General features: G+C 33.5%; 2 protein-coding genes across 3 annotated transcripts; one reads left to right on the forward strand and one right to left on the reverse strand.

Annotated features, from left to right (window-relative positions):
• Positions 1-507: 507 nt before the first annotated feature.
• LOC123224286 (gibberellin receptor GID1B-like) lies at positions 508-3,013 on the forward strand. The gene is made up of 2 exons (XM_044647903.1): positions 508-904; positions 1,558-3,013. The coding sequence occupies exons 1-2, from the start codon at positions 866-868 to the stop codon at positions 2,557-2,559; spliced, it is 1,041 nt and encodes a 346-aa protein (XP_044503838.1). The 5' UTR covers positions 508-865; the 3' UTR covers positions 2,560-3,013.
• Positions 3,014-5,162: 2,149 nt separating this feature from the next.
• On the reverse strand, positions 5,163-8,777 carry LOC123224314 (pentatricopeptide repeat-containing protein At2g30780). 2 transcript variants are annotated; one of them, XR_006503932.1, is made up of 3 exons: positions 8,250-8,777; positions 6,761-8,002; positions 5,163-5,813 (listed from the first exon to the last, which is right to left on the reverse strand). XR_006503932.1 is itself a non-coding variant. In XM_044647946.1 (2 exons), exons 1-2 carry the CDS (start codon positions 8,667-8,669, stop codon positions 6,869-6,871), a joined length of 1,554 nt encoding a protein of 517 aa, XP_044503881.1. In that variant the 5' UTR covers positions 8,670-8,777; the 3' UTR covers positions 6,405-6,868. The 2 variants fall into 2 exon arrangements, 1 of the variants encoding a protein (XP_044503881.1); XM_044647946.1 differs by lacking the exon at positions 5,163-5,813 and having other exon boundaries at positions 6,405-8,002.
• Positions 8,778-12,090: the final 3,313 nt, after the last annotated feature.

Below are 12,090 nucleotides of genomic sequence, written 5' to 3' on the forward strand. Positions count from 1 at the left end.
TCAAGGTGTAACCGAAATTTTTAAAATATTTAGAAGGTGATTGAATAGAAAAATAAGATGAAGGTTTAAAATCCTAAACTTGAAGGGAGAAAGTCAGTTTTTAAATTTAAAAAATTAAAGTTAGAAAATAAAAATAAATATCTTAATAATAATAATAATAAAAAATTTAATGAATAGATAGATATTTAAATTTTTAATAGTTAGTTGATGAAAGAAATTTGCATCAAACCTGGGTGCGAAAGAGTTATTTGGCCTAAAAATAAGTTGATGTTTTTTAGTGTGAAAAGACAGGAGTGACAGACTGTAGCCATACCAACCCAGGCATAGAAATAAATTGAATTAACAGAAGGGACAAGCACGTGAAATAGTAAAAATAAAAGCAAACGTTGGTTAATATATATATATAAAAACAACGAAACGGGTAGGTCCCACCATAAACAGTTTAATTCGGCCGCCTCCTTTGTCGTCTCTTTCGTCTCCGTTCTTCTTTCTTTCTACGTTGTTCCTCTTTCATTGTTCTTTGACTCTCTCTCACACTTGCTTTTGATTTATCCATTTGGCCCGTACTTTCTCTATCTATATCTGTGCAAGTAACGTAGATAGCTTAATAAATTTCTCTCTCTTGCTTCCTGCTTTTCTTGTTTCTGTCTTTCTCTTTTATCTCATCGCAAAACAAGTGTCTTTTCTTGTTCAGAACTCTCAACGAGGAATCAACAAAAGGAGAGAGAGGGGAATGTTTTTTTTTGGCTTAAAACCCCTGTAAAATTATTATAAGGACGGTGCTTCTTTGAAGATCACATTGATTTGTGAGTTCTTGCAAGGGCTCTGTTAGCTCTTGGCTTTTATTGCGTATTGCTTTTCAGCAATGGCTGGTAGTAATGAAGTCAACCTTAATGAATCTAGGGTATTTATTTTTTCTCTTTTTTTATCAATCTCTCCCTCCTTGTTCTTCTTCATCATCATTTTTTAAGCTAAAATGTTTATTTGATTTGACGGGTTTGTTTGATCTTGTAAAACTTATAGTTTTGAGAGAGCATCTGGATTCATACAAACCTCAAGTTTTTGTGGGTTTGATTTGATTTGTATGCTACCCTTTTGTTGGATTCGAAGAATTTACTCTGTTTTCACGACCATATTTGTTTGAATTTCAGTAATCTTTTCGTTGTTTTATTTTATTTTTAACGTTTTACTGATTCATTAGAATTAGTTTTTTTGGTTGGGTTTTAGCTCATTTAGATTTGAGTTTATTGCTTCAGAAAGTTCACTTCCATATATTAATTTGTGTAAAAGTTATAATATTTCTTTACTGTGATATATATTTAGGCCCACCCTTGTTCTACCCTTTTCATTTGCTGTTTGTGCATTCTTTATCCTACAATTTTCTTCTTGTTCTTTGGGTTCAGTTAGCCTTCTTTCTTAGATTATATATTTTCATTATCTTTCATGAGATTTCATGTATGCGGTCTATCTTGTTCTTAATATTTATGTAGATGCTGAAGCTTTCTAAAATAGATTTCAAACTTCTAACTCCATCTCTCTTTTCATCTTCTTTTCTAGAGGGTTGTTCCGCTTAATACATGGGTTCTCATTTCCAATTTCAAACTAGCTTACAATCTCCTTAGACGACCTGATGGAACGTTTAACCGGGATTTAGCGGAGTTTCTTGACCGTAAAGTAGCAGCCAACATCATTCCTGTGGATGGGGTTTACTCTTTTGATCATGTGGATCGAACTACTGGTCTGCTTAATAGAGTTTATCAGCCTGCCCCAAAAAATGAAGCTCAGTGGGGCATTGAGGAGTTAGAAAAGCCCTTGAGCACCACCGAGATTGTGCCTGTTATTGTTTTCTTCCATGGTGGAAGTTTTACACATTCTTCTGCCAATAGTGCCATTTATGACACTTTCTGCCGCCGCCTTGTTAACATTTGCAAGGCTGTAGTGGTCTCGGTAAATTATCGTAGATCACCGGAGTACAGATATCCGTGTGCATATGATGATGGTTGGACTGCTCTTAAGTGGGTTACATCAAGAACCTGGCTTCGAAGTGGAAAAGATTCTAAAGTTTATGTCTATTTGGCTGGAGATAGCTCGGGCGGTAATATAGCTCACCATGTAGCAGTTAGAGCAGCCGAAGCTGAACCCAAGATTGAAGTACTGGGGAACATTCTACTTCACCCAATGTTTAGTGGAGAAAAGAGAACTGAATCAGAGAATAGATTGGATGGCAAATACTTTGTTACAATACAAGATCGGAATTGGTATTGGAGGGCTTTTCTTCCTGAGGGAGAAGATCGGGATCATCCGGCATGTAACCCATTTGGCCCTCGAGGCCAAAGCCTTCAAGGTCTTAAGTTTCCAAAAAGCCTTGTAGTTGTGGCTGGTTTGGATCTTGTTCAGGACTGGCAATTGGCATATGTTGAAGGGTTGAAGAAAGCTGGTCACGATGTGAAACTCCTTTTCCTTGAAGAGGCCACAATTGGGTTCTACTTCTTGCCAAATAATGATCACTTTTATTGCCTCATGGAGGAGATAAAGAAGTTTGTGAATCCTAACTGTTAATACTCTCGTTAACCTTAACTACAGGCAACCTTACATAACAGAAGTTGGACATTTCACTCGGGTTTTTTTATCCTTTCGCAGTGATGGTGTGTAGTTATAAGATTGTGTATTACTTCATACTGTGTTACCATTTGTAGCGGTGGCATAAGAGTTCTGCATCTTTGGCAACTGGGTTTTCTTCTTGTGGAGAAGAGAGCTTATGGTCTGCCATTAGGAAAGGAACTCCATCCAGGAACTACCAGTTTCAGTGGATCAGAATATAGTTTACCCTTCTTAACTTCCAGCACAGAAAGTGTGGGGTACTATTTGGTTGTTAATCGATTGGTTATAGCATTGCTTGTAATTGTAAGCACTAATATCAAAACATGAACTGGAAAATCATATATCCATCTTGTTATGGATTTGTATGTTATACTTGTTTTACAGAAATATATAAAGAATTTTGTCTGTAGTATCAATTGTCTCACTTCTTGAGTGACTTTTCTAGCAGGGCAACTGTTTTTGTGTTCTGTTGTCCTTCCCTTTGTAGCCTAGCCTAGTTAAGTGTTGAAGATGATGCATCTTGAGGAATCCACAGAATGTTGCCATTATTTTTGCTTCTGAATTGTTAAAATTTTTAAACTAATAGGTGGTACTGGTGGCATTATGTCTTCAAGGCAATACAGAGCAAATTTTTGCTTCATAAAGCCAAAGCCAAATGACCCAGTAAAATTAAGTAGAAAATGGAGAAAAGAGAATGAATGGAAGAAGCGGCGTGGGGCATGTGGAGCATTGTAATGTGTCCCACTCAAAGGTAAAACCAAAGGACATGGGAAAATGATGATTGGGTACAAGTCTAAATCATGGATTTCGACGTCGTTTTGATTAATTCAAGTCATGTCATGGTTGTTTGGAGTTAGGGATAATACCAAAAGCTGGAATTGAAGATGGGAAACCCAATTCCATTCATCTACAATGCTTAGTGGTTGGGATTTTTGGAAGTATTATAGAAACCCATTAGGACCACTTCCAAACAAATTTTAATATTTTTTTTTATTTATATAAAGGTGGTGTTGCTTGTATTTTATTCAAGTGTTTATTGCCCACAGTGTGGTAGAAACAGCTAGGCTTTGACAAAGACATGGAACCCTGTCTTTAATTGACTTTGTAAGTCTTTGTTTTTTGGGTTTGAATGAGATGCTTTGTATTTAGTTTTCATATGATCCTCCAGTCTTGTTTATTTTTAATCAAATTAATTAATTACCTGTTTTGCGTTTTCTATTATGTGTTGTTTAATACGACAACCTTCTGCCATTGTCAAGTATTAAATTAGTAATTTTTTTGTCGTTTGATTGAGCCATTAACCCACAGTCAGAGGTAAATCTAAAATTACCCTGAAACACTGCTTTCAAGGCAATTTTAAAAATTCTCCAAGGGACTAAAATGTTGAACATTAATATATCGTGAGAAATACGAACAAGGAAGGAAGAGATGACATTGAGCAAGTCAATGAATTAGAGCCATGAAAATCACAAGAGAAAATACAAAATATGGACATGTGAAGAACAAGAGAATCCGAAATGCTCAATTATGGAAGAAAAGAAAAAATAATAGTTATCAGAATATATATTTTACAATTTAATTGACTGAAACATGCAGGTTTTGTAATAAAATTAAGAAAAAAAATAAACAACAGAAAGCCTCGAGTGCAACCATAATCAAAGACAAAGCTTAAACTAAACAAACAAGTTTGTTTTTTTTTTTTTCCCCTTTGAATTAAAGTGTTTGGTCAAAACAATAATAGTTTAAGGCAGGAATCAAGTGGATGAGGTGGGGATGGGGGACTGACAAGCCAACAACACAGACAAGACCAGATTCTTCAGAGCACCGACCAGACCACTATTAATGGCTTTGTTCACGGCTCATCTTTTCCCATGTTCATTCATACAGTAAACATAGCAAAAACTCAAGCATGCGACTGCAGGAATTAACGAATTAATGAATTTATTCAAAAAAATAAAAAACATGTAAAATTTTTTAATATTTCCATTGTCTCCAATCCATCGTACTACCTGAAATAATATATAGTTTATTCTGCTTCTTCCGACAAAATTATAGTGATTTATAAGTTGTGTTTTGATAGATGTCGCTTAGGAAGCAGTGGACTGGAATAACAGGAAGTCAATAACTAGTATGATTCAAAGCTTCCCAACAAAAATTCCCTCAAATCAGGCTTTTTATTGCCTTCTCCAAAACAAAACAATAACGCCAATGGCACTTTAGGTCTAGTTATGTTATACAATAAAACTAGTAAAAATATAATAAAACTATGCATACCAAATTTTGAAAACCTAATTAAATACCCAAATGATATATTATCATATGATTAAATAATTTTAAATTATAAATAAAATAACATCCAATCACATAATGATATATATTGCTCAAAAATATAATATATATACATTCGGGTTTATGTTTTATACTCCTAAATGTACGGGGAAAAAAGAAAAAATAAGCTGGACGAATATATATTACTATATATTCATAATAACAATAAAATAAGTGAATCATAATAATGAAAAATAGTCATTTTTTACAAATCAATGTTAATGACTGCAAAATCACTCAAGCATTGTACACAGCCCTGAATTAACTAAATCAAATGAATCATTTTTCAAGTGACACCAATGAGACATAATTCAGAAAAAAATAATGTATCCTTTTCCCCTCCGCAACCACAGCAAAATTACAATTACTTCTAAACATCAATAACAACATATCAGTAATAAATTATTCCTCCGCAGGCTTAAACCAGAACACAACTCAGATAAGCCTATCTTCATTGGAAGCAAATTGTTGAAATTGAGTCACAAAAATTAGTTCCAACTACCTATATGTAATATTTTACACCTCAAAGTTCAGATAAGCCTTCAATAATTGAGGGGGGGTTATCATCAGAAAACCCTTTAAGGGTCACTTCAGCCCTTTGAGTAAGCTTTGGTTGCACACAGATGACAAGAGATTACATAGCTCCAGTAAAGTTGAATCCCAGACTTTTTATTACTTCCTAAATATAGGCAAAAATTGTAGCTATTCTCTGCTCTAACTTTCTCAAAAAATGAAGTCAAGTCAATATAGTCAAAAGACAGAACTTGAGCTTGCCTTTGCCACAGAAAAGCAAATCATCAAGCAATGTACCAAATCAAATTCCACTTTCTCTAAATATTCAGCTTACAGTTTGTCTTGGTCCATTCAACAATGTCTGTAACTTTCTGCAAAAATATCAATGGTTAATCCATCACCTATGCAACCAACAGAACTGTAACAAGAAAAGCATTCCCCTCAGAAATTACAAACTAGCTGTATTCGTTCTACTTTTTCACAATTACTATCTTCTTCTTCACTCCAAGAGGATTAATATTTCATGACTCTTATTAATGGTAGCCTAATTTGGCTGATTTGTCATAAATTAATATGTTTTAGACACTTGACAAATTAGTACCACAAGAATGTCTAACTGGTGGATGCTATTGCAAGGCAAATAGGGTTTTTATGTTAACTCTAGTCAGTTATACCTAATTCTATTGGTTTTAGGACTCAGCAATCATATTAAAATATGAATCAAGTCTATTTATGACTAAAACAAATAATGCAATATCCAGTTATGTGGCTTATTATTGAAAAGGCATGATTATCTAGTGTTTTCGCATCTCCTATTGAATGCTTTTCTGAAAATTATTTGTCTTAGAATTTAATAATTACTATTTATGTTGTCATTTAATGGAATATTGGCAGCAAATAGTTGCTTCACAATTCTTCAAGTCTTCACCATCAAAAAGATTTCCAATATATAAAGCCTTGAATCCCTTTAATAAATATCTAAAATCTAAAAATCCCAGTTTTACAAAATCAAACTCTTTCAAAAAACTCACAGTCTCAATAGACAGTTTTACCCCCATATGCATGAATGAGATGAATGGTATCCAAACACAAGTAGTCTAGACACACAATCTACTGACTGATAACTGATGCCAGACAACCAATATCTTCAAAAAAATATTTCCATCAGTGTTGAACTCTGTGCTCTACACTACTTGTGACTTTAGATCATTACTGATATGATACACTCTTGAGCAATATCAGGGAGTTTACGTACCAGCGGCTTCATATTAGCAAGAAGTACTTAAATAACAAGCCAAACAAGAGAAAAGATGAGTACCTATAAACTGTTTGCAACCTCAATCCCATCTTAAGATTTGTTGAATCATTCAAAATGACAATTGAATGCTATCTGCAACTTGCAATGCAAAGGGTGCTGCTACATGAATCAGAACATTATAATGGGCAATACATCCAAAGGAACCTCATATCCATACTTGCACATCAGTCCTATTACTTGCTCGGCCTTTTGTCTCTGACCACATCTTGAATAGGCCTTGTACAATATCCAAAATGTCTTTTTAGTGCGTTTAATGTTGAAACTCTCCATTTCATTAACGGCATTCTCCATTTCTTCTAAGCGGTTTTGCAATCCATACAAAATCATTTTGGAGTGATATAAAGACCGGAAGATTATCCACCCAGCACATTCAGCACGCTTTATGAAGTTTGCAAGTTTGTCCACAGCATTGCACCGGAAATAACTTGCAATAATGGTCCGCATAATTTTGACACTTGTTATAGAGGTTCTACGCTCAAATGCCTCATTTATTGAATTTTCCATCTTCAGTAAACAATCCTCCTGAGCATAAACCCTAATCAGTAGCACATTCAACCAAGGTCGATACCCCTTCTCTGGAATAAGCCTTAATAGAGCCTCAATCTTTTCAATTCTATCAGTGATAGAAATTTTACAATATGCACATATCATGGCTCTGATGAGTGGGATTTTATTATCATCAGCATGATGTTTTATCAATCCATATAACTCCTCCATCCGATCTATGTTCCCTGCATGAGCATAACCTCGAAGCATTAGCAAGTGAGTGTTAATATCTGGCTTTACTCCTTGTGCATTCATCATCTGAAAAGTCTTTTCCATACTATCCCACATCCAAGCAGTCAGGTATCCAGCAATTAAATTATTATATGTGCTTACATTTGGTGAGAGATTTAAGTCCTTTGTGCCTTGAAATGCTGCCTCCATGTGATCGACCAGCACCAAACGACCAAAGACCGATATAAGAATGTTGTATGTTACAATTGAAGGACGGATATTTGGTTCCTTTTTCAAGTCCCGGAATAAAGACTGGCATTTATCACAGAGACCATTGTACATATAAGCACCCATTAGAGCATTGTAAGTAGAGGTTGTCTTAACCCTCTTGTTAGCTGCCTCAGTAAACAGCTCAACTGCAAGATCTACATTCTTAATCCTGCCAGCAAATGTGATACACTTTGCATACTCTTCTTGAGTCATAGGAGTGCCACACTCAGACTGCTTTCTCCTCCAGCAAACAACCTGAATATAAACAATTAGATCCATAAACACACAGTTCTAGTTCTGGAACATGTAGAATACATGAAAGAACATAGAGATCAACTCCATCCATTATGTTCATATAGTATTATCCCCATTGAAATAATAAAAATTGAAACGTTATGGTTTATCAAGACCTCAAATTTTAAGCAAATTTCTAGAATTAAATAAGATAAAACACGAAAATCCAATTGACAAATTAATTCGCACGTTATTTAAAATAAAATACCTCTAGTGCTATGTCAGGCCAAGAACCCAACTGCTTGAGCAGCTCAACAAAAGCAGATCCATCGTTATGATTCTGAAACAAAGGCAAACCTTTCTCGTCCAAAACCCGACAAACCTTTTCCAAATCCGCGACGTATTGCAGCAACTCAATGGTCAAAGACGAGACATTTTTGGCCAAATCCTCTCTAGCGCTGGCGTCCCGATATGCGAGCTTGTCGGAGAACAAACCGATGACAGTTTGGAAGGTGTTGGCGCGGGAGGAAGAACAGCAGCCGCGGGTAAATCTATAATTAGTGGACTTTGTAAAGGTGAATAGGGAAAGTGGCGGCAGGCTTTTGGGGGGTTTAGAAGAGTGAGAGCGCCTGTGGAGACATTGCAGCTCAGCTTGGACTACGTCCGATAGTTTCCAGACGCGCTTCATTGTGCGGTGATTGATGTGATGAACATCGGAGAAACAGACTCAGAGAGTGCAATGCAAATCTGGTCCACAAGCCTGTCAATACCTATTGAGAGTAATAAGAAGCCCAAAAGACTTTGGCACCAGAGGATTAGTGTAAACTTAATCTAATATTTATTAATTTTTAAAAATTTATTATATTTTATTATAATTATTAAAAATAAAATTGTTATTGAGAAATTCTATTTAAATTTATATTTTAAAATCAATTTTAAGTTTTAAAATTTTTATTTATGTCTCCTAACCTTATATTTTCTAAATTAAACAACTGTTTTTTTCTCTTTAAATCTAAGGTTATAAATTCTCGTCTTTTTTTTATATATAGTTATCCCCATCATTTTAAAAAATTTTATTTTCACCATTTTCTCTCCCTCAATTTAAACTCTCTTTCTCTTCAGCGATCGCTCATCGTCTTGTTGTCAGCGCTCTCCTTCCCGCATTCCCTCTCCCTCCCAATCACTCTTTCTTCACTTTTTGGTTATCGTCGTTGACGACGAAGATTGTCAGAGAGCGATAAGGAGGGAGAGAGAAGTCGAGAAAGAGAAGTTGATGGTCGAAAATGGCGAATGGTCACTGGAAAAGAGAATTGGAAACCAAGGAAGAGAAGGGGTGAAACTAAATTTTTTTTTAAAAGCTAGAGGTGATTGTTTATCGAAAAAATATGAGAGCTTGCAATCTTAGACTTTTGGGGGGGGGGGGGGGGGGGGGGGGGGTTGTTTGTAAGTCAATTTTAAATTTAAAAAATATGAAGGTAGAAGGCATAGATAAAAATTTTAAAAATTAAAGGTGAGGGAAAATGACAATTTCCCACCCAAGTTTTAGTTGAAATTCAAAATCACACTCACAGTAAATGAAAAACTCAAAACTCAAATATCCATCTATAGGCTAACAACCATCCAAAATTTCAGTTAAGGATAAGAGTAAAATAGTCATTTTACTTATAAACCTTAAAGGTGCGTTTGGTTAAAGGTTTTTAAGATTACATTGGTAATTTATCTTTTATTCCCTTGTTTGGTTTGTCAGTAATAAAATATTACAGTAATCTTCTATTATCAATGCTGACGTGGCAGGTAATATAAGTGGTAATCTGATTACCACCTTCACCTTAGGTATTTAAAAATTACTGGGGTAATCTTGAGTTTATTATAGAAAAATTATTATTTATTAATTTTTTAAGATAAAAATAAAATTATTTTTAATTAATATGACAAATAATATAAAAAATATTTTTAAATAATTATATTTAAGGGCATTTAAGTAAAATATTTTATTAGTACTCTTTTATTACCTTTACCAAACACAATAATTATTTATATCTATCAAATTTTATCAAACATAGTAATCATTTATACCCAGTAATCTTCTAAGTAATCTATCTTCAAGGTAATTTTTCTATTTTAGTAATCAAACATTACCCAAATCAAACGCCCCCTAAAACTTTAAAATTTTTATCATCCCCCTAGGTTTTAAAAACTAACACTTCAACTCATTCTTAAAGTTGGAAAAGTTTAGATTTCACCTCTAGAGTTTGCTTTCTCCTTCGACCACCATCATTCCAATCGACAACCTGTGCTTTCCACCCATCTTTCATCTCCAACTACAAAAGACAACCCTTTATCGTCCTTCGTCCTTCGTAGTCGGAGATGGAAGATGAGTGAAAAACATCAGTCGTTGGTCGAAATGATGGTAGCTGGAGAATGAAGCAAACCCTAGGGGTGAAATCTAAACTTTTTAAACTTTGAGAATGGGTTGAAGTGCTAGTTTTTAAAACCTAGGGGGAAATGATAGAAATTTTAAAGTTTTAGGTTTATAAGTAAAATGACTATTTTACCCCTGTCTTTAACTGAAAATTTGGATGACAATTAACCTATGAGTAGATATTTGAGTTTTTTATCTACTATGAGTGTGATTTTAAAATTAGACTAAAATTTGGATGAGAAATAATTCTTTTCCCAAAAGGTGATCCTAAAATATGAGATTAAATACAATTTTTTAAATGATAATTTTATCTCTAACATATCAACAAAATTTAGCAGATGAATAAATATTTAAAATTTTGAAAATTAACAACAATAAGTTTGAGTTTATACTAAACCTTAGGTGGGATTAAGTCTTTTGGTCTAATCAGAATATATTATAATTTTTAACAACAAATTAGGGCAATTAATCAAAATCACCACTTCAAGTGACAAAAAATGGTTTTATATAGAGTAAATTACATGTCACACCTAATGTTTAGGCTAAAAACACCTTTCCACCCCAAATTCAAATTATATAACACTAAATTAACAAAAACTAGATAAGGTGTCATTGATGTACAATAGTATGTATGGGGGAAAACTATATAGTTTTTATAAATATGACAAATTAGGGTTGTAAATATCATATTACAAACTAATGAGGTCTAAATTAAACCCTGGATAAAGTTTCAAAATATATGGTGATTTTCTTTTAAAAAAGGTAAAATGTCCATTTACCCCTTGAAAGTTTTAAAAATTGCATTGACATCCTAAAATAATATTCAGTATTCAATCTAAAAAAAGTTTTCTTATCCTATTTTAAACATTAGAGGGTGACAACAATGAGATCATGGTGGTGGTAAATAAGTAGCGGCAACCTTAAGGTTTTAAAACATTGTCATAGATTTATTTGTAAGTTTTCAAATATTTTTAATAACTAAAAGTCGTTTTAAAATGTTTAGGTCTATTATGTAAAGTTTTTTTTCTTTTCAAAACTTATGAATAGATGGACGTGAAATACTAATAATAGTTTGATCCTAATAATGTTGGAATTAGATTTACGAATCGAACTACAAATGGATGGACTATCCACCCCTAGTAAGAGATTTGAAACATCTATCGAACAATATTATATATATATATATATATATATATATATATATATATATTATACAGATGATATATTATCATATAATTGAATATTATTTTATTTTTAATTTAAAATTATTCAATTACATAATAACATATCAACTATATATAAAAAATATATACAGTTAATTTTACCGAACATCCATCTCATCAATCAGTTGTTACATATAAAAAGGTAACTAAGGTAAGTAACAAATGCAATTTCTTCTACATAATAATTTGATCTTATGATCATTTGAAGGTTTAGAAGGCCTTAGTTTTAATAGCTGAATGGAGCCCAAGTTGCTGTACTCAGGAACTGGCACCATAGTTCAGCTGTAAGAGAAAAGCCCAACAAAAGAAAAGGGGTCAGAAATTTTCTTGTTTGTCCAAAAGAATTTGACAATCAGAATAATTTCTTCTGGAAGCCATCAAATTATTTAGTCCTGGTGAAACCCTAAAATTGCAGTGCACAGCACACTACCATGCCAAATTGGCAATCGTATTCATCATTCGGC

The sequence above is a fragment of the Mangifera indica genome, chromosome 8, assembly GCF_011075055.1.
Source record: "Mangifera indica cultivar Alphonso chromosome 8, CATAS_Mindica_2.1, whole genome shotgun sequence".
NCBI classification, from domain to species: Eukaryota; Viridiplantae; Streptophyta; class Magnoliopsida; order Sapindales; family Anacardiaceae; genus Mangifera; species Mangifera indica.